Genomic DNA, 26947 nt, shown 5'->3' on the forward strand with positions numbered 1-26947 from the left:
GTTCAGTGAAGGGTTAAGCTCTTGGTTTGAGTATGCCTTTAATTGTAGAACACTAAGAGAAGCCAAGGCTGGGCTCATGGGAGAGACACAGGTTGTTCAGGTCTGCATTTAGGCTCTACTTAAAAGAAAACATATTAAAAGCACCAGAAAGCTCTTGATTGATTCTCTATCCCAAACCTCCCAAAAGATGAAAGCATAGAGGAGAGGGTAGACGCTTTGTGTTAGATCGACATTTAGAAATTTGGCTTAAGAACCGGATGTCAAGAACAGATCCCAGAGAGAACAGATCACACGTAGAAACAGGCAACTCCAACCAGGTCCTCAGCAGACCAGAGTTGTTCCCTACAGCCTGAAAGAAGAAGTTAAGAGTAAAGTCTGTCAAGAAATAGTCCACCAGGTCAAAGAGTCATCCAGCAGAGGACGTCTCACCCAGGAGGCTGAAGCCAGCAATTCTGTCTTTCCATAATTCCCTATCTTTCCTCTTTTTAAACTTTTCCTAGCCTGGATCTTGACCTATAAGGAGGATCATGTACTTCCCATCCTGTTCTGAATCTTACTGCAACTTCTCACCCGTTCAGATCCTGGCTCTGCCCTGATGTCATTGGTTCCTTTGGGTGCTGACAAAGAGAACATCTCAAAGATGGTGAGGACTGTTTTCACATAATTTGGATTTAAAATTAGTTTGTTCCTATATTCCTTCTCAAAAACCCTTTTGAAGTTCATGCCATAGACTTGGTACAGCTACCTTCTCCTTCTCACTTCCTGATTGCAGCACTAATTCATTAATCTTTTGACTCAAATGTCACTGTCTTCCCTTCTATCCCAATCCCTATAAACATTTAGGAGCTTCAAATCCACATCAATAACCAAATCACTCAAGGTACCTTTGTCTCCATCCATCCAGCTACCATTTCCACCGACTATACCCTACTATCAAATTACTTCAAACACAAGAAGCTAGTATCATCTAGTATCATCCTTTCTAACTGCAGTCTTCTATACTTCCATCTCACTTACCATAAGAATTCCAAATAATAGGTCAGTATCACCAAGACCTCCAATAGCCTACTATGGTTACTCCCCTCCTTGGCCAACTAACTAGTAGCTTTTTTTTTTTTTTTTTTTTTTTTTTTTGGTTTATCAAGACAGGGTTTCTCTGTATAATAGCTCTGACTCTGGCTGTCCTAGAACTAGAACTAGAACTCACAGAGATTTGCCTGCCTCTGCCTCCCAAGTGCTGGGATTAAAGACATGTGCCACCACTGCCTGACCAACTAGTAGTCTTTACCTGCTATTATTCCTTGCCATTATCCCTTAGCTTCACAAACCTTGGGTCCCCATTTCCTCTTATACACAATCAATAAGGCCTACCTCTCAAGTGACTCCAACTATTTGTCTTCTCCTTACCTATACCCAAGGACCAAAATAGCACTACAGAAAAATAACACACAATGGTCTAATTAGTCTTACTTGGCAGTCACAGATACATTTTAGCTGGCTTACAGAGTGCCTGAAACACTTAAAACTAAGGAATTTCACAAATAAAAAATATGTTCACAGATTTTCTTAAAAAATAATCCTAAGACGTACAACTGCAGATAGTACTCAAACACAGGACAGCAAACACCTCAGTTAAATTACAGATGTTCCTATGACAGTAATTACAACGTCAAATACTACTTACATGGGTAGAATATTGGTCATGTACTTTTAAGAGCTAATGAACTAATTTAAATTAGCTAATTTAAATTCAATTAAGTTAAATTAGTTATGAACTAATTTAAGTCCCACAGCTATGACACAGATACTACTTACTTCATTTATTACAGATGAGGTGACTGAGGCACTGAGGAGGTAACCGCCTCTTGGCTACAGTCATCACCAGGGCCTCATCACACATTTACACATCCCCAAAAGCAGCACATTTCCAATTCTGACTTCCTTAGCTGACTAGCAGCAAGATCAGGCACTCAGGTGCTTCGGAATCCTCCTGGATTTCCTGCTCTGCCTTCCTGTGAACATCTCATCATCAGTATGCTGTGTCAGCTCCAGCTCCAGTCACCCACTTCTCTCCTCGCTGCCACCACCTGTTCTCTCTTTTCATGTCTCCATATTTTCTTATCTAGTGGATTTCAATGGCTTTCTAAGTGAACTCCCAGCTTCTATTCAAGTCTATTCATCTCACAACAGAGACATTTTTAAGACATGAAACGGACTGTGTTCTTCCTACTCAATACCCTGTAGTGACTTCCCATTGTTCTTTGAATGAAATCCAAGTTCCTAACACAGTCTGCGACCCTAAATGATTTGGCTGCTGCCTAACTCTCCCTTTGCTCCCATATGTCTCAAAAGGCTGCTTCTTTCTTGATCACCAAAAACATCAAGTCTTTTACTTGCCGTTCTTCCACTCGCTGATCTCTCTATCTATAATATTTTCTGAAGGCTAAAAATGGCTGGCTCATTCTTGCCCTTCAGGTCTCACCTATGGGTTAAGAAGCCTTCCCTAGCCACACTATGTGCAATGGCTTCCATCTATTCTCTCTCATCTTTCTCTCTGAGCAACGATCCAGCCCCATCATTTCTGTTATTACTACAGTTATTTTTGCCTACCTCTCTAGTGACTTTTCTAGTGCTCATTCCCAAATGCTTGACAATCCCTAGGCTATCAAGAAATGGTTCTTAATTTCATTAATTACCTAATGTCTGCAAAGTTGAAATTCTCCCTTTGTCCCTGGCATTATAGCTCTGAATGCCACCTCTCTTCTTAGGTATTCCTTCCCTCACAATGTTACCGCTACTGTTCTCTTCTTTAATACACACCCAAGCAGCCTCAATCTTCTTTCCCTTTATATGTGTGAAAATTTTGACTGTATTTCTGTACACCATGTGCATGTCATGTCTTCAGAAGCCAAAAGAGGGCAGATCCTCTGAGTCTGGAATTAGACTGTTGTGAGTCACTATATTAGTGCTGGAATTGAACCTGGGTCCTTTGGAAGAGAAACCAGTGCTCCTAAAACTATAAGCCAACTCTCTAGCCTCCTAACCTCAATCTTAACAAAGAGTGAAATTCCTAGAAATGAGAACATTATGTCCTCTGTCTTTCTTGAATAGGGTTTTTCAGTGGTCCACCACAACATCTCACCAATATTCTATTCTAGAAAGAATCCTGACATCATGCCTCCAGTAGCTCTGGGAGCTCATTCTGGACTTCCACTAGTCAACGCATCACCTAGATTCTGAAAGACCCAATTCTACCATCTCCCTGCCCATGTCGCTTTGGTTACACCCTTAAACTGCTCCCCTTCCAGACACGTCAATCATGCTCTCATCTCTCACAGCGTCTCCCATAACAACCAACCAATACTGTACCTATGTGCAGAGTAATGATACACTGATGTGAGAACCTGTTTATTAAGAAAACTACATTACAGAATCATGTTTTATTGTTATTCATTTCCAAATACAAAAATAAGTTTCTTTGACCACTGTGGTGACCTTTCCTACAAAACAAGGAAATCTCAATTGTTTATCATGGCATTAACTAACACTATATTATTCTATAATTTTTTTTTCAAAGCAGGGTCTCTGTAGTTTTGGAGCCTGTCTTGGAGCTTGCTCCGTAGACCAGGCTGGCCTCAAACTCACAAAGAACTGCCCGTCTCTGCCTCCCAAGTGCTGGGATTAAAAGCATGTGCCACTGCCACCACGCTTTATTCTACTAATTTTTAAGATCCCTAACTATCAATAAAAGACTTTTCTCTTGATGGGGAAAAGGAAGCCCTGACATACAAAAGTTGACAGATGTTTCTAAATATATCTGAAATGCTTAATTTTCTCCAATGGCATTAAAATATCACTTCTTGTCTAGCTTTTTACCTTACTCAGACAACTACACACAGAAAGTTTATATACAAAAGCAGATGTACTCTGTTTCTCTGCCTATGAAAATCTTATTTACAATGTTGTATATTTCTCATGGTGACCTCATATCTGGAACCCATTCCTTACCCCATCTGCAAAGAACAACTGTTCTCATATGTGGGGGGTGGAGGCAGAGAGGGCCTCTGGCTGTGGAGGCTTATGATGTCATAGGCCAGGAGGGATCACTTACAAACTCCTGGGAATATGAGCTATTATATTGATCAGATCTTTTATTTTGTGTTAATGCCAGCAAAAAGTCACTTCAAATGCAAAAATTAAAAGGAAGCAAAAACTAATACTATTACAGAAGACTGTTATAACCCTATTTCATAAAAGTGTACATCTATAATCAAAATCCTAAGCTATTTTTCTCTCAAGTTCTAACAACTGAAGTTCTCTTTACTCTTCTTCAAAAGGTAGTGTCTTGATCTTTATTCAGTTAGTGTGTGTGTGTGTGTGTGTGTGTGTGTATATATATATATATATATATATATATATATATATATACACATATATATATAGTCTCAGAAATTATTCTGTCTCTGCCTCCTCTGTCCTCAGATTATAAATGCCCACCACTGCTCCCAGCTTTTTTTTTTTTTTTTTTTGGTTTTTCGTGACAGGGTTTCTCTGTAGTTTTGGAGCCTGTCCTGGAACTAGCTCTTGTAGACCAGGCTGGTCTCGAACTCACAGAGATCTGCCTGCCTCTGCCTCCCAAGTGCTGGGATTAAAGGCGTGCGCCACCACCGCCCAGCTTGCTCCCAGCTTTTATGTGAATGCTAGGGACCAAACTCAGATCCTCATGCTTGTGTGGTAAGCACTTTACTGACAGCCATCTCCCCAGCCTTCATTCAATAATTTTACATGAGTCAGTTACCACGTGATAGTATATCTATTCAAGAATTATAAAACATGCCTAATTCAAAGAAGGCATGGCCCTGTTTCCTTCTCCAGCCTTGTTACCTACTAGCTGCCTTGGATATCATACCCAAGGAAACCTAAGCTGTCTTATCCCACACTGTTTCACAAGTTCCTCTGTAGTACTCTCCTAACAAGAAGTATTACTGGCTCAAAGATGGATGCTCAATGAACATCTGTTCAGCCATACCAGTCAACAGCCTGTGAACAGATTATGCAAACTACAAAGCATTCAGTACATACTGTTTCCTGTCTCCTCTACGACTTTACCCACTTTTCTCAGTCATTCAGTATTCTTTTGCTTCAGGCACACTGAACAATCCAATGTTTGGTATAGTCCAACCCCACTTCCCATTCCTGTCTGAGCAGTTTACATAGGTTATTTCATTTGGAAAGGTCATTTTCTTATATTTATTTGCTCAACTGCATCAATCCCCAACCTGGCTCACATAGATCTCTCACAATATGAAATTCCTAAGCAACACTGACACAAGCTACAAAGGTTCTCTCTTCTCACATCTCGAAGTTTGCCTACAAGAGTCTAGTGGTACTTTCCACCTCAACACATACTATATACGTCTAAGAAGCAAAAACCTGCACTATGTCAAAGCACACAACTTAGGACAGGGAAAAGATTAATAAACAAGACTGCTTTCATTCTATATATTCAGGGATAAATAACCTGCAGGTTTTAAGCACCTGGATAAGTGTTCCCCTCTTCAAGCCTTCTGAAACATCCTCCTTGGACATGTAGGGTTCAAATATGCTCTTTTTCTTCCCTCGCATGGACTTGTTCTTTGACTTTTTGTCACCTGGCGAAGCACCAGCACCATGCGGGCCAACCACAGAGGACACACCTAGAAACATGAAGCAACAATCAACCGTTTCCTCAGTTAAACACCTCTATTTTTCTTTTAACTCTATTTTTCTATTTTCTTTTAAGATACTGCGTCTTCAGTACTTTTGTTGTTGCTCCTGTTATCTATGAAGGCCACCAGAGAATGAACCTTTCCAGTGATGATTTCACACAGTCACAAAAGAGAAGAATGGGTAAAACAGCTTAAATAAAACAGACCTTAGCCAGGTGGTGGCACATGACTTTAATCCCAGCACTCGAGGGGCAGAGGTAGGCGGATCTCTGTGGGTTCAAGGCCAGCCTGATCTACAAGAGCTGGTTCCAGGACAGGCTCCAAAGCTACAGAAAACCCTGCCTTGAAAAGCCAAAAAACAAAAACAAAAACAAAACAAAACAGACCTTATTAAATAAATAAGATCTTAGTCTAAGTGAGCATTGCTCTGTGCAGGAAGCAAAATCTAAGTAACAGGTCTGGTATGCTTTGCTATTTGTAGATACAAAACCTTTAAAAATAGGAAGTGTTAAAAGACTGTCCCATTTCTGGAGGGAATAAAATGACTGTACAACAATCAACTGAAACAATAAGAGCATACCTAGTTCTAGAATAAATAACACCAGAGAATATTTAACAGTTCATTAAAAGAATTAGTCTCCCTCAGTAGAAAGAATTCCCTCCACCTCCATACCCAGTCCATTTATATTTCAAGTCTCCAGTTGCCAAGGCAAGCTCCATTCTCTTTTTGATACCTCTAGGGGTCCCGGGGGGCCGAAGGTTCAGCTTGTAGTCAGGATGGTTCATTACTGGTTCCAAGGTGGCCTCTTCTTTCCAGATCCAGGAACCCACTACTATTCAGCTCAGAGTTCTTCCCTCCTTGAGCAGCTCAGTTGTCACGAGCTAAAATAAAAAGAAACTGGTGATTGGAGAGCATTGAGCTGTGGTTTCCTTTGGCCCCTTGGAAATGTAGTACTGAGGGGCACTTAGGTGGCAAAGACCACGTGGTACTCTCCTGGGCCCGGTGTCACATACCATCTGTGCTGCGTTTCTAGCCGAGGTCTTCACCCTTGCAGGTACACTACGCTGCCCTTTGGAGCACTTCATCTAAGGAGTTTCCAGTAAGGGGGCAATGAAGTAGAAATAAGAAAATAGGCAACTCTATTTAGCTTGTGAGATGCACACACAAGAGGAAATGGGTTTAACGATGATTTTAAAAAAGATCTGGAATCTAAGAGCTGCAATAGAATAAGCATTGGTTGAAAACCTAAGAATATGTGACTCTGCTGCTGGACCTTGGTCACCACCTGGATAATGAACACTCCACCACAACTTCTACTTTTTCATCTCTACCAGCTGGCCACCAGTCCTGGAGTTAAATCCATATTTGCAAACTACCAAGCCCTGCTAGGCAACCACTTCTCCACAAAATAGACCAAGAAATCATTTTCGAACAATGTCTTCTATTCCTCAAATTTCCCTCATACAACCCTTATCAAATGACCAAAGTTTTCTTTAGACTAAAACTGTTATTAACTCAGAGAAGAGAAAGCAACAAAGATAAAAGTAACAGGCCACTTAGGGCTGCGTGAAGTGATTGAAAAATAAAGTTAACCCAAATACAAGGAAGAAACAAAAGAGATGTCCTCATAGAAACAAAAAGGGAATAAAAAAAGAACAATTAGAGTCTAGGCTGTCGGGGGGTGTGCACAAATGCACTCATTCTCTCATTGATTACACAAATACGTGTGATACACAATAGTTAGCAAATTCAAAGATAAAGGTCATCAGGGTTAAAAAGTCACATGGGCATAGCAATATACATAGAGAAGTATATTAGCACCATGATTTCCAAAATATAGATAACTGTGTAGAGAACTCTGGGAAATTTTTAAAGAAATAACTAAGACATTAAGATGTGAGGAAAGCATACTTCTGGCAAAGGGAAACAAAAATCAGGAGGCAAACAGAAAACCACAGGCAGATTCTTGCAACATTAATTCCATTTGGCTAGAGTCCTGCCTATATGGAGGAAGGCAGTAGCAAGGAAATTAAAACAAGTTGGAAGGTCTAGAAAACAAGCCGGGTTTTTCAAAGGCACTAGGGAGTTTCTGAAGCTTGAATGAACAAGAGAGAACAATAGACCGAAGTTGTTTTAGGAAAAGCCATCTTGGCACAGAAGGCAGAACTGAATGGAACAGAGACAAGCACCTGCACCCCATGGAGAAACAGATGAGGCAGGACAACATGAAGGGCTAGTACTGCAGTAATCCTAGTGGACACTGACAACAGAGGCCTCTGACACGGTCCTCCATTGTTCTGTCTAACTCACCTGGCAACCAGGAGGACCTGAAGCACAACCAGAATGGAAACTGAGTAGGTTCCTAATCATGAGACTGGGAGTTAGGGCTAGTCTAGTATTAGAAAATATGATGACTTCTATTTGGGGTACTACATGTCCATGTGGAATAATTCAACAAATACTAGGAAAGTGGAACATCATCTATAGAGAGACATTCCCTAGCTATTATATAAAGATGGCAACCCAACATGCTCAAGAATGGATAACAAGGTTCCACTGCAGCAGAGAAGGGAGTAAGATGAGGGACAACCAAGTAACCTTTACCTTCCCATGAAGCAGAAATACAGGCCCTGCAGCCCTGGGCAGGGACTGAGCACTCCTGACAAATCAGTTAGAGCAGTGTTACAAACACAAAGAGGAAGAAGTAGAAAATATAACAATAACAACAACAAAACAAACAACAAAAACATAAAAATAAAGACACAGAAAAAAACTAACGGAGTCCGCTAATGAGAAAACTTTCCAAAGAAAAATTTGTGATCAGAATTTGTTCCGAATAGAGAGTATGAGCACAACAGCTGTTTCAGGTTGGACAAGAGGCTGATGCAAATTGTTAATCAAAAAACCAAGAGACAGAACTGAGAAGGGCTCTGTGATGATGTGAATAAGAATGGCCCCATAGGTTCACATATTTGAATACTTTGTTACCAGGGAGTAGAACTCTTTGATGAATTAGAAGGATTAATAGGTGTGGCCTTACTGGATAAAGTGTGTCACTGGAGGTGGGTTGAGGTTTCAAAAGGTCATGCCAGGCCAAGTATCTCTCTCTTTCTCTGCCTACTGTAGCTCCAGCACATGCCCTTGCAACACCATGCTCCCTGCCATGATGACAACAGACTAAACCTCTGAAATTTTAAGTAAGTCCCTATTTAAATGCTTTATATTATATAAGTTGCTGTGGTCATGGTATCTCTTCACAGCAATAGACCACTAACTAAGACCAGCTCCTATATATATATATATATATATATATATATATATATATATATATATATATATATCAATCCTGACACAATGAGGAATTCAGAATTAAGCAGAGATACTGCCAGTTAAAGGAAGTGGGATACAGAGATCAATACAAATATCCCCAGATCAGCAGCATCTGGACTTCAGTACAGACACCTGAGAAGAACAAATATGTTTGGTTGGGTTCATCACTGCATCCCAGTGGCTCCTGCAGTGCCTAGAAGGCAGGCCTGAGCAGCCGCATTCCGTACATAAACAGATGTGTGTGTTTCCATGAACAAACAGGAAGAACAGCAAGTGGAGCAGAATCATTCAGAGAAACCACATTTTTAAAAAGTCAGCAAAGAGCAGGAAGAGAATTCAGAATTAAGGCAACAAAACTGCAAGAATAAGCCAGAAATCTATAACCTTCCTGCCCTTGCCATGCCCCTGCCCCCATCCCAAGCCAAATTCCTCATCCAAGGGCTATATAAGCTGCTGCCATTACACTAATAAATGGAGGCCTTGACAAGAACTCTGCTTGGCCTCGTTCCTCTTTCCCGCCCATGTCTTTTCAGATAGCGCCTCTTCGGGACCCTGGAATATCTTACCCGCTAGGCGGGTTACAACCCTGGAATAACTGACCCGCTGGGCGGGTTACAGAAAAAAAAAAAACTAAATACACAGCTAAGAAAAAGATATCTAAATAGACAACTTTACCTTTCTTGTAGCATTGTGAGGGCTCATGAACCCTGGAGAGACCCTCAATATTGCCCTGACAGACTAAAGGAACATGACAATTTCCAGAATGATAAACAATAATACAATGCCCAGCAACACCTAGAAAGGGGACCCCACCATGAACATGGCCAGTCTATAAAGAGTTGGGCTAGGGCTGGAATGAACAGGCAGGACCAACATGGTAACTATCAAACAGCAGGCATGACAAGGGATGGGAAAAAGACACTACACTTGAGTAAGTAAATCTGAAAATAGCCCATGAGCACATCAAGTGATATCTTGAGACCCTCTGAACTCTAAACCTGGCACAACACACAAAGCACAGCAGAAGCTCAAAACTCTGAATTGAATATAGCCAACTGGGATAGAATACAAACTTTTACAAACACATACTGGTAGGAAATATGGGACATGAGAAGAAGCAAACCTAGGACCAAAACTTGAAAAAGCAAGGTCCCACAAAATACCAGTGACACACTTGAAGAACCTGAAAATGCCGGAATTATTGTCCTTTCTCACTCTTATTAGTCTAGCTTCATCCTTCAGGAGCAGCAAGGATGATGAGTTCCTGAGACTGTGCAACAAAGGGAAGAAAGGGGCAAAGCCAAAGAGACTTGTTTAATGACAAGCTGAACTAGGGCTGAAACTGACAAGAAGCAAGACCTGAAAAAAGTAAAAAGAAAAAGAAAAGGGTAAATTAATGCAATAATAAAGTTGGGAAAGGAGAGAGAGTAAAACAGATCTCACTAAAAGCAAAAAAAATCTATTACTAATCTGTGACAAACACATAGGTTAATCAACAAGCAGCATTAAGTTACTTAACATCATCTTAAGAAAGCCAATGGCTTCCTATTCCATAGTATATGCTGAAAAATTCAGTTTGAATCAAGAATGTTTAAAATGAGAAGGAAAGAGATGGGGGAGGGAAAAGGGATGTAGGAAGAAAGAATGAACCAAGATGGTGGGAGAAGGAGTTTGGCAAATACTATCCCCCAGAACAAAAACAATAAAACTGTACAAAACTATTGAAATAATATAAAGATCTAAATACTGATTAAAAACACATGTCAAACTGGAGAGCTGGTTCCTGAAGATCTCCTGTTCCTGTGTTTGGGATGTGGTGCTTCAGATGGAGGCTCTTACTACCTATAGCTACTCCTAATTCTTGGGGAGCAGAACTCCTACTAAAGAGACACACTCTGAAAGCTGCAGTTGCACTGCTGAGGAAACTGAGTCTGTGTGGAGAAGAATGTAGTGAATCCCCTACATGGGGATGGTAATAAACAACACTGACTCTAGAGTCAAGAATTAGGGTAAGACCAATAGCAAGACTAACTCAAGTTTACAACAGCAATCAGAACAAGCAGACGAGTCAGCAGTTTAACATGGGAAAGCAAAAGAACGACATGGGCAACAAGAAGTTCTCAGGGGCTGAGATGTAGCTCAGAATAAAGTGTTCACCTAGCATCCACAAGTCCCTAAAAGTCTGGTCTGTAGAGAGTGGCGCACTCCTGTAATGCCAGCACTCAGGAAGATGAGGTAGAAGAATCAGAGTTTAAGGTAGGTCCTCCTCTGCCACATAAGTTCAAGCCCATCCTAGCCCACATGAAACCATACTAAAAAAAAAGAAAAAAAGAAAAAAAACCATGAAGAAAGAACACGTGTGATGGTACATTCCCATAGTCTAAGCGCTCAGGAGGAGGCTAGAAGCCAATTTGGCATGGAGATGTGTGCCTGCGATCAACAGCAGTACTCAGGAGGCTGCATAGTAGGAAATGGACAGAATACAAAGGGAAGAAGAGAAAGAAATAAAAAGAAAGAAGGAAAAATAAGAGGAAGAGAATATCAACTTTCTCCTGCTGGTCTGGAAATCTATCTATGCATGCATAAAACTATAAACATGACCACAAACATGAAGGAAAGAAGGAAAATACCACGAAGAGCTACTCATCACTTCAGAAATATAAGGTCTTACAAATGCAGAAAGAAAAATCCAGTGCAGACCAGTAGATCATCTGAACTTGGAAATATACTCCCCGAGCCTCAGAAGAACCACCTACAAAGGGTGACAGCCTCCTTTCAAAGAATCAAAACATAACCTGTGACCAGTCACACGATAATCACTAAGATATGCTGAGCAATCGTTGATTGGCTACACCCACAGATTGTAGGTTGATGGTATTGTGGCTTGGTTGGTGTCCCAGTCCCAACACTGGAAGCCTTGCCTGGTTCTAGAGATGGCCAGTTCAGGTTGCATATTCCCCATTACTAGGAGTCTGCCCTAGGATCACTCACATAGAGTTCAGAGAACTTCCAGTGCACTGGGTTTCCACATCGGCTCCCAGGCGCCCCCCCAATTCCAACTGTCTCTCCCAGTACCCTCTTCCTCCATCCCTTCCCCCACCCAGCCTGATCTCTCCTATTCCCATCCTTACCAATCTCCAGTCCACCCACCAAACCTATTGTTTCCCCTTCCCAGGGAGATCCATACATCCCCCCCTTAATAGGCCCATGTCAAAGAGAGAGCCCACGCCTGACACTGCCTGGATGGCCAGAAACCAGAGGCTGGACAGCACAGACCCAAGATAGAACCAAAAACCACCAGAGGGGGGAAAAATCAATGAAATGATTACTAATAATAGTCTGCTATACTCCTAGACCCATTTGTCATCACAGAGGTATCACCTGGCAACTGATGGGAGCAGATGCAGCAGAGCCCCACAGCAAATGTTAGGCAGAGCCAGGGGAACCCTGCAGAAGTGGGGGAGGAAGGACTGTAGGAAGGAGCCAGAGCGATCAAGGAAACCAGGAGATTATAACCCACAGAATCAATTAAGCATGGCTCATAGGGAATCACAGAGATTGATGTGACAATCAAGGACCCTGTATGGGTCTGAGTTAGGTTCTCTGTAAATATGCTATGGTTCTATAGCTGGATCTTCTTTTGGGACTCCTAATAGTGGAAGTTGGGGGTGTCTCTGACTCTTCAGGCAGCTTTGGAATACTTTTCCTTCTCCTGTGTTGCCTCACACAACAGCCTTGATATGAGGGTTTGTGCCTAGTCTTACTGTAACTTGTTACATACACCATGTTTGGTTGATATCCCTGAAAGGTCTGCTCTTTTTGTTTTGTTTTTTTGGAAGCAAAGGAGGAGTGGATCTGGGAGAGAGGGGAGAAATGCGGGGGGGGGGGGGGGGCAATCAGAATGTTATGTACCAGAGAAGAATAAAAAAGAAAAAAAGGGAGAAAAAACAGATACGCTGACCAAAATCAGGGAGGGAGGGAGGGAGGGAGGGAGGGAGGGAGGGAGGGAGGGAGGGAGGGGAGGGAGAGAAGCAGACATCTCAACACTTTCACTTCAGGAGAAAGAGACTCTAGAATTAACTCAGCCAAGTTGGGGGGGGGGGGGAGAAAGGAAGGAAGAAAGATGAAAAGCCACTTCCAACTTCAAGAGGAAGAAAAGGGAAGTGGAGAACAGGATATGCTATCAACAAAGTCACAGGACAAGCAAAGAATTGGGAAAGTAAACTAGACAGATAAAAACACAAATATGGAACACAAATATGGTTTATAATTTACCCAAAGAGGGCATCAAAGAAAAAAAACATAATTTAAGTATGGTGACAATGACAAAATATCAACAACGAGAGATAAGCTATTTTTAAATGAATTAGATGGAGCTTCCAAGCTGGGAAATACAATAACTGAAATGAAGGAATAAAGAAATCCAATAGCATACTTAAGTTTACAGGACGAAATCTAATAAATCTAAAGATATACTAGCCAAGATTATCTAACCTAAAGAAGAAAACTGAAGAAAAATAATTTCATCCAAAACAGAACTTCACTCCATTGACTTAGTTCAAACTTCACCTCCCTTAATCCCCTCTGGACTCCCAACTGAACAAGCTACAGGACTGTCTGTGTGGTCCACCCTTTGGTCTCAGGAAGAAATTCAAACATCTCAAATGTAGGCAGCACACAGGATCTTTTCCCCAGGCCCCTAAGCCATTATAAAGCCAAACCAGAGTTCTTAGCTTCACTCAAGGCAGCACAGACCTGTTGTGCTGACTCTGCTGTCTCCCACAACCTCCCGGATAGCGAGAGTTTCTCTCAAACTCTCCTGGACTTGATTTCTATATTTTCAGTATAGAAACCACACCTATTACTTAGGAGAGGATCCATTCTCTCTCCACAGGGTGATCAGAGAACAAGAATAAAACAGAGGCATCCCTACAAACCTTACAGAAATTAAAAGGATTATGAGGGAATAAGATAAAGCGTACATGAGTAGAAAATGACTGGAGAGATAGAGACTACTGAAACTGACTCAAGGAGAACGACAGATATGAGATATGACTAGAAACGGCATTGATAAGTTAAAATTTTCAATAAAGAAAAGCAAAGAACAAAATGGCTTCTATCAAATACTGAAAGAAACAAATCATACCAATCTTTAAAACTTCTAGAAAAAAAATTAAAATATCATTCTGTGTAGTCAATACCAAAGCTAAACACACACACATACTATACACAAATATGTGTGTGTGTGTGTGTATCTATCCTTCCAATAGAAAAAATAATTTAGGTTTTAAAACTTTATTCTTAGGCCAGTATTGGTCATCTATTTTTCTGTAGGAATCTGGCAATTTATCTAACGTCTGTATAAGGGCTAGGTGATCTGAGACCCTCATGCTATCTGTCTTTTGCTGTGCTGAGTGAGGACTGAAGTTCAGGGTTTGTGCATGTCACACATGTACCATTGAGTTACATCCCAGCTGCTTCATTTGCAAATAGCTTTAAGAACACTATGTTTCTGCAGTGATGGAAATTTGCTTATCTATGCTGTCCATTACGACAGCCACTAGTCATGTCTTTTGAACAAGTGTGAACATTTGTATGTAGTCTTTGTTCCCATGAGATGCTTTGGCAGGATTCAGAATTCTAAACTATCAACAAGATTCAGAACCTAAGGTGCCATTCTGTTGTCTTATAAACTCCCATGTTTCTGTCAAGAAGTCAGCTGTTAGTCTCTTAATTCTTTTGAAAGCATGCTGTTCCTTATCCCTGGCACTTTGAAAACTTTTTATCTTTGGTATTCTGTAGACTTACCATAATATTCAAGAAATGGACTTCTTTTCATACTACTTGGGGAGTCAATAAAATTTCTTGAATCCTTTGCTTGATAATTTTCATCAATTTGGGAAAAGTTTTCATTATCCTCTCTTTGGATATTAATTCTATCCATTTCAACCCTATCTAGGACTCCAATTATAAACTTAATTTCCCGATTATCTCTGTCTCCCTTAAGCTCTCCAGTGTTTTCCATCCTCTTCTCTGATGTTTACCACTTCACTGCCTCTCTTCAGCTCTATTTAATCTTCTACTAAGCCCATTCATTAATATTACATTTTTAAGACTAATATTTTCACTTAATTTTTAAGGGGTTTTTTACATTTATTTTTTTATGAAGGGATGAGAATATGACTCATGGGAGTCAGTTCTTTCCTCCCGCCACGATTCTGAAGATCACACTTGGGTTATCAGGTTTGGTAGCAATTGTCTTTACCCACTGAAATATCTTATCTACCCCACTTTTTAAAATTTTAACATCACTACTAAAAATGTTAAAGCTTGCCTTTTATCTTTTCAAATAAGGTAAGCACAGACACACTAAAGTCAGCTCCTAAAAACTGCAATATCAAGAAGTCCCCGTCGATATAATAAGTTCTGTTGCTTCTACTTCATTTTGTTCATGTTATTTGATCATATTCTAAACAGGGCATGCTTATATAATTTTTGTATAAGAATTAGATGCCTATACTAAAATTATCATATTTCAAATAAGATTTGAATTTGTTTCAGTCAAGTACCCAAGAAAAAGGCATTTACAGCTGCACTCATGGTGGAGTTACAACCCCTAGTCCTCTAACTCTAAGAGGCTGTCAATGCACTGCTCGGTTTTTCAGCAAATATTCACTGGAGTAAAACAGTCCCAAACAACAGTCTCATTTCTCCATCTTTATCCTTTTAGGAAACCTCTCCTATCATGTCTCAAGTACATTTTGAATAGATGTAAGAATAGGAAGCCTGGCTTTTCTAGATTATGTCTAAAGGAAGACTTATCTCCAACTATTTTCTGTGCCATAACTGAAAATGCAAGCATCAAAGTCGCCATTGTCAATCTCAATATCTTAACTCCCAACTCCTCCTACATAGTCACTCTTCTCCACACATGTTGTCCTCGCTCTCCTAGAGGCAAAAATTCCCTGCACATGTAACCTAATTTCCTGTTTGTTCATCTTCATCCTCTGTCTACTCTAGAATGTCACGACAACTACCTCTCTCTCCATAGATGCCTTCCCAACAGCTCACACTTAAAACCTGGGCTTGGGCCTGCTCCCCACATACCCATTTCAAGATGCTAGCAACTATGCCATGTCTCTCGTTCTCATCCCTGACAGTTTAACAATACAGTCTCAAGTCACAACCTCTACATCCCCTTCACATGCTCTTCTTGTTGTAACATGATTTTTGTATCCATCACTATAACAAAACAAAGCTTTTGGAAAATTACTGGGGAGTAAAATATTCATTACTTAAATGCTAACATAGACTCAAACTTTGGGAAAGGTTTTTATTCTGAGGTTGGTTGGGGGTGTTTTTTGTTGTTTGTTTTGGCTTTGTTGTTTAATGTGAATGCAGGTTACCCTTTGAGTACAAATGCTTCACCTTAGCTTCCAATGTCCATCAATCTCCTGACTCTTCAGTCTGACTCTCTAGTTCTCAGGTTTCCTGCTTCCTTCATCTACCTCTGAGATTTCTACCACACACACAAGGTTCTAGTCCTAAGGTTGTCTCACTTCTCTCTCAGAGCATTAAATCTCTTTCTCTAACCCTGCTCTCCAAAGCTCTCTGATTTTCCAACTTCCTGCTGAGTAATACTGGCAAGCACTAAGAATGTGACATGTTTCTAATTCAATTTACTATTCTCCTCAAACTAAATTTCCACCTGTGTACTGCATCCAGATTAATGACATCATTATCATCCTTCAGCAGCAAACAGTAGTTGTCTCATTGTTTCCCTCCATTACCGTATTACCAAATTCTGTCTACTCTAATTTCACAATGTTCCTAAATAGATTTCTTCCTTTCCAGCTACATTTTAACTGTCTGCATTCAGGTTATTGCATTGGTGTGGCATAAAGATGACAGAAGTTTCTTAATAGATCTCTCAGTCACTGACCTCTCCTTCAACAATTCATGTTTTAACTAAAGCATGAAAGCTATTTTGAGGACGGGTCTTTCTAACCCTTCACACTTCCTCACTGACTGCAACTGTGCACCCTAACATACTTTCCCAGTCTCACCTCTAAGAGCGTTTCAATATCACACCAGGTGAACTCCTAATGAAAGAGCTCATTCACACTTGACATCAAAGCCTAAAAGTGACTTTAAAACAAGTTAGGTTATAAATACAAACTCTGGGGGCTGGGGGCAGAAACAACCATCCACAAATTCTAAAGAATAAAGAGAGAGACAGACTGGCACCACCGATCTGTTAAAGCACCTGGTACTACAGCGGCACTCCACAAGAGAGCACAACTGAACACAAAAACTTTCAGTCTCTAGGAACTGTAGTGGCATTTCAATTGTATTTTAATAAACAATGACCGCCTGAAGATCTGAGACTAAAACAGTCCCACTGGTCAGCCTTACAGACCAGATTATGGTAGCACACACCTTTAATCTCGGTAGCCATAATGACAAACACTTTTAATCCCAGTAGCCACACTAGTTGCCACAGAAACTGAGCAGTGCATGTCTTTAATGACAGTGGTGCATGCCCTTAATCCTAGCCCTAGAAAGAATTATAAAATGGAAGGAAACAGCTCTCAACAGACAGTCTCATTCTGAGATTTCAGGAGGCAGGATCGCCATTTCAGACTGAGGTCGAGGTAAGAGCCAGTAGCTGGCTGCATTGCTTTTCGGATCTTCAGATTGAACCCCAGTTTCTGATCCTGAGTTTTTGTTAATTGTGCTTCAAGGAACATCACCTTAGCCTCTGTTGACCCCGTAACTTCGTATATGTATGAAAAACTCAAGGTAGTATCACAAAGACTGAAAAATGTGAACCAAGATTTAAGCCATCTCTTATAGAAGACAAGACAATCTAAAGCTAAAACAGCGGTGCAGGGTGTCTGGACACCACCAATAAAATTAAAACACCAGGCCTCTCAAGAAAAGCTAAAAAGAATTCGGAGCTACACAAGATAGTACTAACTATATTTAGTATACAACCCAAGCCAGGCACAGTGGCGTGTACCTATAGTCCCAGCTACTTAGGAGACTGAGAATAGCTTCAACCAAGAAGCTCAAGAGTAATCTGGAAAAACAATAAAATCCTGTCTCTTAAAAAATAATAATAATAATAAAAACACCACAATCTAAAAATACATGACATACACAGAACCCAGAAAATATGATCCATTCTAACGGGGAAAAGTTAACACAGTTACTCTCAAATAACTCAGAGCTTATAATTACAAGTTAGAACTTTAAATCAACTACGACAGCTATGCTCACTGAGGCAAAAAAAAAAAAAAAAAAAAAAAAACACTTGAAATGATGAAAAAATAAGAGATCTCAAAAAAAAATTAAGATGTGGGTCTCTGTCTCTGATTCCATCAGTTGCTGAATGAAGGTTCTATGGTGATATTTAAGCTATTCATCAGTCTGAAAACAGGACAAGTCAAGATAGGGCTCCTCTTCCCTATTGCTTAGGGTCTTAGTGGAGGTCATCTTTTTAGATTCCTGGGAATTTCTCTAGAGCCAGGTTTCTGCTAACCCTATAATGGCTCCCTCAATAAAGATATCTCTTTATTGATATATTGCTCTCATCTCTGTCTTTCCTCCATCTCGACTATCCCATTCCCCAAGTTCTCCTTAACCCTCCCCTTCTTCCCTCCTCTTCCTCTTCTACCCTCCCTTCTCCCCCAACTCCATGTTCCCAATTTTGTCAGGCGATCTGGCCTGTTTCCAATTTCCAGGTAAATCTATATGTTTTTCTTTGGGTTCACCTTATTACTTAGCTTCTGGACTGAATTCCCAAAGTCCAGTTGAAGAGTGGAAGGAATGAGAATATGAGCAAAGAGGCCAAGACCATGATAGGTTTACCCACTGAAACAGTTTACCTGAGCTAATAGGAGCTCACCAACTCCAGCCAGACTGGGAAGGAACAAGCATAGTACCAAGCTAGTCCTTCTGAATGTGGTTGACAGTTGAATTGCTGAGGCAGACTGAGGAGGGGCCACTGACAGTGGCACCAGGATTTATCCCTAGTGCATGTACTGGCTTTATGGGATCCTATTCTCTTTAGATGTACACCTTGCTCAGCCTAGATATAGTAGGGGTAAAGCAATGTGCCTTACCCTCTCTGAGGACTGGACAGGGGTGGGGTGGGAGGATGTGTGGAGGGAATGAGAGGGGAGGGAGTGGGAACTTAGATTGGTATTTTTTTTAAAAATCTAATAAATTTTTAAAGTGGTTGCACAAGTTTGCATTCCCACCAGCAATGGATGAGTGTACCCCCTTCTCCACAACCTCTCCAGCAAAGGCTATCATTGGTGTTTTTGATTTTAGCCATTCTGACAGGTGTAAGATGGTATCTCAAAGTAGTTTTAATTTGCATTTCCCTGTTCGCCAAGGAGGTTGAGCGTGACCTTAAGTGTCTTTTGGCCATTTGAATTTCATCTGTTGAGAATTCTCTGTTCAGTTCAGTGCCCCATTTTTTAATTGGGTTAATTAGCATTTTAAAGTCTAGTTTCTTGAGTTCTTTATATATTTTGGCGATCAGACCTTTGTCTGTTGTAGGGTTGGTGAAGATCTTGCAAACTTGTGCAACCACTTTGGAAATCAGTGTGGCAATTTCTCAAGAAATTCGGGATCAACCTACCCCAAGATCCAGTAATACCACTCTTGGGAATATACCCAAGAGATGCCCTATCATATGACAAAAGCATTTGTTCAACTATGTTCATAGCAGCATTATTTGTAATAGCCAGAACCTGGAAACAACCTAGATGCCCTTCAATGGAAGAATGGATAAAGAAAGTGTGGAATATATACATATTAGAGTACTACTCAGCAGTAAAAAACAATGACTTCTCGAATTTTGCATGCAAATGGATGGAAATAAAAAACACTATCCTGAGTGAGGTATCCCAGACCCAAAAAGATGAACATGGGATGTACTCACTCATAATTGGTTTCTAACCATAAATAAAGGACATTGAGCATATAATTTGTGATCCTAGAGAAGCTAAATAAGAAGGTGAACCTAAAGAAAAACATATAGTCATCCCCCGGGATATGGAAAGTAGACAAGATTGCCGGGCAAAAACTGGGAACTTGGGGGTGAGGTGGCATGGGGCTAAGGGGAAATGGGGTGAGAAACGTGAGAAGGGGAAGATGGGGGGAGTTTGGGGGAATGGGAAGGGTGGATACGGGAGCAGAGAAATATATATCCTAATTAAGGGAGACATCTTAGGGTTGGCAAGAGACTTGACTCTAGAGGGGCTCGCAGGTGTCCAGGGAGATGTCCCCAGATAGTACCTTGGGCAACTTAGGAGAGGGAACCTGAAATGACCCTATCCTATAGCCATACTGATGAATATCTTGCATATCACCTTAGAATCTTCATCTGGAGATGGATCAAGATAGAGACAGAGACCCAAATTGGAGCACCGGACTGAGCTCAAGATCCAAATGAGGAGCAAAAGGGGGGAGAACATGAGCAAGGAAGTCAGGACCACGAGGGGTGCACCCACCCACTGTGACAGTGGAACTGATCTATTGGGAGCTCACCAAGGCCAGCAGGACTGGGACTGAATAAGCATGGGATGGAACCCGACTTTCTGAACATGGCGGACAATGAAGGCTGATGAGAAGCCAAGGATAATGGCACTAGGTTTAGATCCTAATACATGAACTGGCTTTGTGGGAGCCTAGCCTGTGTGGATGCTCACCTTCCTGGACCTGGATAGAAGTGGGAGGACCTTGGACTTCCCGCAGGGTAGGGAATATGGACTGCTCTTCATTCTTGAGAGGAAGGGGAATGGAGTTGGGGGGAGGGGGGAGGGGTGTAGGGGGAGGGAGTGATGTGTGGGAGGAGGGGGAGGGAAATGGGAAATGGGGAGGAGGCGGAAATTTTTTTTCAACAACTAAAAAAAATAAATAAAATAAATAAACAAAAATCTAATAAATTTTTTAAAAATTTAAATGTAAATTTTTTAATTAATTTCTACACTATATGAAATAAAAGATTTGGTAGGTGGGTGTGATAGAAAAATAGAAAAGAATAAAAGTATTTATGAACTCCACTAACAGAAATCATACAAACTGAAAGACAGAAATAAAACTGAACCACAAAGATAAACTAAGCGTCAAGAGCTCAAATGTAAGGATAACTGGAGTTCCAAGAGATGGAGGGGAAGTTCCCTCAAAATGTAATAGTGACTTAATACAGATTTGGCAAAAGACATACAGATTCAAGAAGATCTGTGATTCCTAAAAATAAAGTCTCCAATTAAACTCTACCTCAACAGAATGGTAAATAGTTAAGGGAAATTATCCAAACTTACAATTACTCGTATACTTCATGAAACTAATAAAGTATAGAGATAGAAAAAAGACATCTTCAGATGTGCAGGCTTCAAAGACCTCACATTTTTTTTAAGACTTCATATTTTTACCAAGCTAAAGGATATTTCCTACCAAAACAATACAGTTAACTAAGAATGATGGTGACCCAAGATTCAATGGATCTAGCACTAAAGAAGTACAAAGAATTTTCTGTGATGACAGAGGAAAAGAGATTTCAGCATAGCAACAATACAGTAGACATGAGGACAGCCTCTGAAGACAACAATTATATTACAATAGTGTCAAGTGAAAGATGGTTGGCATTAATGTCTGCTATCCAAGTAGCTACTGCCTGTCTAATGCAAAGCAGAATGCCTGAGTTGGCTTGGGCTTCCTCCTATTCTTAGCATAATGGGACCATAACCCAATCACACACACACACACACACGTACACACACACACACACACACACAAATAAATAAATATAATAAAATTAAAAATCAAAGTATATCGCAAATCTGTAGTAACCAAAGCAGTGTGGTTCTGTCACAGAGACACACAGGTCAATGAAAAAGAGGAGCTCAGAAACAAAGAGCCACATTTATAAACAATGATCTTCAACAAAAATGCCAAGAAGGTACAATAGGAAAAGGATAGTCTCTAATAAACAGTACTAGGAAAAGAGAATCCCATGTACATAGCATGAAGTTAGGACTCTTAAGAATTCAACTCAAAATTATTACAGACTTAAATTACGACTTGGAAGTGTAATAATACCATGTGTAGAAAGCAAAGGAGTAGAGCTCTGTGACACTGACCTGGGGCAAAGTTTTGGCTTCTGCTGCTGCTCTTTTTGAGCTACAAAACCTAAAGCACAGATAGCACGAGCAAAAGAACAAAACTACAGACTATTACATCAAGCTCACGAATCTCTGCACAGCAAAGGAAGCATCCTGCAGTCTGAAGATTCATGCTGTAGAGCTGGAAAATGCATCTGCAAACCATTCACCTTATCTGGCATAAATATCCAAAGTCTTTATGGAACTGAATCAACTTACTTCATAGCACAGAAAAAAGGTACACAGTTTTTAATGTGCAGCAGGATCTAAATAGACATTTCTCAAAGGCAGACACAGAGCGGTCCAGCAAGTGTATGAACACCAATGTCACCAAGGAAACACAAATGAAAACTGCCGTGAAAAACCATCCCACAGCTGTCAGATTGGCTGTAAACAGAATGACAAAGGGTAACGAGTGTTGGTAAAAGTTGAAAAAAGATAATTATACAACTAATAGAAACATGAATTATTACAGTTATTCAGGAAAGTAATGTGGAAGCTTCTCAATTTTTTAAAAAATAGAACTATGCTATCCTATGAGCCAGCAATTCTATTTCTACACACATAACCCAAAGAAAATGAAACTACCACGTATAAAAGACATCTACACTCCCATGGACACTGCTGCTTTATTACCAAAATCAAGTATGAAATCAGCCTAAGCACCCATTAGTACACAAACAGTAAAGAGAATGTGGGATAGATACAACGGAATACTTTAGGGGCTTTAAAGCAGGAGTAGGAGGATCCTGTCAGTTGTGATAACATGGATGAACCTAGAGGACACTGTGCTAAATAAAATGGCACAGAAAGATAAATTTCCTATTATCTCACTTATACAAGGAATCTAAAAGAGTTGAACTTCCCAAAGTAGTAAATCAAATCATGGTCACTAGGGACTAAAGAAGTGGGAAGTACAGGGGAGACAATGGTCAGAGGACACAAGATTTCAGTTAAATTAAAGCTCTAAGTTCAAGAGTTCTGTTTTATGCTAATAATGTTACCCATTTGAAAACTGATGATTTCCAGACAATATCTTTACAAGAAAATAGGTATGTATGGTAATACACAGATGATTCAGTAATACCGCCATGGATGCAAATATCAAAACATTATATTTATAGCATAAATTTTGTACATTTTTTTATTTGTCAGTTTAAAAAAGTAAATCCCTAGAGGCAGCAGAGAGAAGTCAGGGTTTAGATTACATACTGTTTGTTTTTTGAGAGACGGTCTTACTATATAGCCCAGGCTGACCTGGAATGTGTAATCTTGCTACCTCCACCTCCAAAGTGCTAATACAAGTGTGCCTTATCTTGCCTGGCTTCAAGAAGATTCTGAACATAATCTTTAGCAAAGTAAAAGGATAAAAACAAAAAAGTAGTATACATAAACGTTAAATTCCAGTCACTAGATTTTTTTCACAACTAGTATAAAACAGAGGAATACTAGCAATTCTAAGACAGTCTCTAGGAATAAACAAGTAAGTAAAAATTTGTGGATAATACTAATTAGGTTTGTCAATGCTGAAGAAATTATAAATATAGGAACTATGAAAAATAAAAATAGCAATAGAATTAGATATAGTATAACTTGATGGTTTAAAATAGTTATAGAAATAGAAACATGTCTATAGATATATAAAAACATACAAGTTATGTATGCATATATTCTTCTATTACCTATATCTGTAGTATTAATCACTCTATGGCTGTAATAAGATAACATGACCAAAGCAACTTATAAAAGAAAGATTTTTAGTGGTTTTGTGGTTCTGGAGGGTTACAGTCTATACGGGAGGAGTGAAGGCATAATGACAGTAAGCTGGGGCAACAGTTAAGAGTTCACATCATGATCTACAAGCAAGAAGCAGAGAGCAGAAATGGCACCCATCTTTTGAAACCTCAAAGTCTGCCCCCACTGACACACCTCCAACAAGGCTACACCATCTAATCCTTCACAAACAGTTCTACCAACAGGGAGCAAATACTCAAACACATGTGCCTGTGGGAGCCATTCTCATGCAAACCATCAAATCTATGGATTGAGAGCCTAGAATCAATGATGACCAACAGCAATGACTTTAGTTAGTACCCATATCTAACATATTAACAGGAACCATCTCTTTAGGAAAATGGCACTTCCTTTTCCTAAAGGACTGGAGAAAGAAAGCACAAATATGACAGACTGGGAAGAAAGCTGAATTTCACTCGGTAGAAAACTGTTTCCCCTTTGTACCATTCTTTCTTCATCGTGTGTGTGTGTGTGTGTGTGTGTGTGTGTGTGTGTGTGTGTGTACACTTGCGTCACACCAGATGTGTAGAGAGGAGAGAACAACTTAGAGGAGTTAGTTCTCTCCTTCTACCATATGGGTCCAAGGGATTGAACTCAGGTGATCAGACTTAGCAGAAAGTGCTTTTGCCACTGAGGCATTTTATCAGCCCCTAATCTTCAATCTTTCCTGTAGACCTACAAATTCTTTCCTCCTTCCTGCCTGCCTTTCTTTTTAGTGCTGGAGAACAAACCTAGGACCATTATATACTATGCCCTTGTAATTCAACATTTTTTTTTAAGTTTTTCAAGACAGGGTTCCTCTGTGTAGCTTTGGAACCTGTTCTGGAATTCATTCTGTAGACCAGGTTGGCTTTGAACTCACAGAGATCCACCACCCTCTGCCTCCTGAGTGCTGGGATTAAAGGCGTGTGCCACCATCTCCAGGCAATTCTACCTTTTTTTAATTTTTATTTTATGTATGTGGGTGCTTTGCCTGCATGTATGTTTGTGCATCATGAGTATGTCTGGTACCTACAGACCAAAGAGAATGTCAAAATATCCCCTGGAACTAGAACTACAGGTGGTTGTGAACTGACATGTAGGTACTAGGAATTAAACCCAGGTTCTCTGGAAGAGCAGCAGGTGCTCTTTACTGCTGAGTCATAGCTCCAGCCCCTCTGTGACATTTTTTTAAAGAACCCATTTTTAGAGTCATATCTACTTTACATTTTTCTCATGCTAAACAATATTCCCAACAACTGACAATATAACAATTTTCAGCATGGAATATATAATGCAATAAACTATTCAGATAATTAGCTAAAGGATATGTGGGCTAAAGATCATTCCATCCTTTTACACATAAACCAAAACAGATTTATTAGGTGTAAGTGCAAATAAAAGTGATCCCAAATGAGAGTTACGTCGTAAAACAATTTCTCTTAATGTGTCAGAAGTGACTTTACTCATTTATATTTTACAAAGTACCTCTATGATTTAGAAGATCAAATGTCCTGAAAGGAACAACAACCCAGTACTTTCTACTAACACAGCTGTTCGCTACAGATCTTGAGAGGAGCAAGGCTGTGGGATAGAAACTAGAAGTAGGAAATGATAATAGTTATAAAACACTAAGCAAATTTTGTAATCACTCATTATTAATGTCAAGTTTATAACTATTTATTACTACACATTATGCCTTCTTCAGACCCTGGATGGAGAGCAATAAGCATGGCCAACCACATCCCGCTTTCACGGTACTTCAATCTAGAATGATGACACACTGCACATATAACTAGGGAACATGACAGGGAAAGAGGACCCTACTTTTTAATGTGGTGATTATTAAGAAACATCTCTTTAGAGAAAGTTGTACTAGAACTAAATCCACTGTGTGAATGTCTCAGAGCATAGACTTCTGGGCAGAAGGCATAAGACCAACGGAGTAACAGTCTCTGCATGTTCAAAGAACATAGAAAACTCACTGATATGCTTTCTATAGTAGAAAGAAATAACCAACAGCAGCACAGAATAACCAGCTTTGTACTAGGTACAGCAACAGCATTGTGTACATATAAAAATATCCACATTGCAGAATGAAATTTTGAATGTGTGTGCTACTTCTAAATGATGTCAGGGATGTGTGTATTATAGTGTGTCTGCAAATGGAAGGTAAGTTTTAAAGGTGGGTAAGGCAAATATACCTCAAGGATTGACTTTTGAGGACCTATAATGGGGGGCAATACACTGTCTCTCTACCTCTGTGTGTAAATTTTTTCATAAAAGTTTTAAAAACTACATATACTATATATGTTATAGTTGAAACCTAGTGACACCCCTTCTTTATCTTTCTTTACTGCCCCAGCACAGCAATGTCTTCTAATTATCTTGTTTGAAAAGTTAGAAACAAAACTTTAAGGTTTGGTCTACACTGGACAGGTCCTATCCTCTTTTACAGAGAGCTAGCATACCTAAGGCAATGTTGAAATCCAGAGAACACGCAAATAAGAACACAAAATAAATAGTCATGTACCAATATACAAGTCATTCTTCTTGAGAAAAACCAGAATCGCCACCACTACCACAAGTCTTACACATACAGGAAGTTAAAGTAAAATAAACCCTTTCCTCCTTGAATTACTTTTATATGTTTCATTGCAGCAGTTGAAACCCTAAAAAAAAAAATACCTCACATATACAAAAACAATAATTTAGAATTTTTAAATAAATACTCATTCATATAAGGCATAGTGGTTCATGCCCATAATCCCAACACTTGGGAGGCTGAGCAAAGACAGCCTGGGCTACATAGTGAGTTCCAAGACAGCCTAGGCTACAAAGTTTAGAACTAGGGTCAAGAAAAAAGGGGTAGGGTAGGAAATATTTTGATGATCATTTGTATGTTTACTATCAGGTTCATCAACTATGAATTAATTAATAGTTAATATGTTTCATCT

At 39.9% G+C, this 26947-nt stretch overlaps 1 protein-coding gene across 4 annotated transcripts in view; it reads right to left on the reverse strand.

The window, feature by feature from the left end:
* Window positions 1-26947, reverse strand: part of Dis3l2 (DIS3 like 3'-5' exoribonuclease 2) — a 328490-nt gene that overhangs the window by 289139 nt on the left and 12404 nt on the right. For all 4 annotated transcript variants that reach the window (XM_075951632.1, XM_075951634.1, XM_075951630.1 and 1 more), the window contains exons 2-3: window positions 6443-6590; window positions 5539-5696 (exon numbers count right to left, since the gene is read on the reverse strand). In XM_075951632.1, the coding sequence (XP_075807747.1) occupies window positions 5539-5696; window positions 6443-6494 (210 nt within the window). In that variant the 5' untranslated portion in view covers window positions 6495-6590. The remainder of the gene's footprint in view (window positions 1-5538; window positions 5697-6442; window positions 6591-26947) is intronic.

Source organism: Microtus pennsylvanicus, chromosome 17 (assembly GCF_037038515.1).
Source record: "Microtus pennsylvanicus isolate mMicPen1 chromosome 17, mMicPen1.hap1, whole genome shotgun sequence".
Classification (NCBI taxonomy): Eukaryota; Metazoa; Chordata; class Mammalia; order Rodentia; family Cricetidae; genus Microtus; species Microtus pennsylvanicus.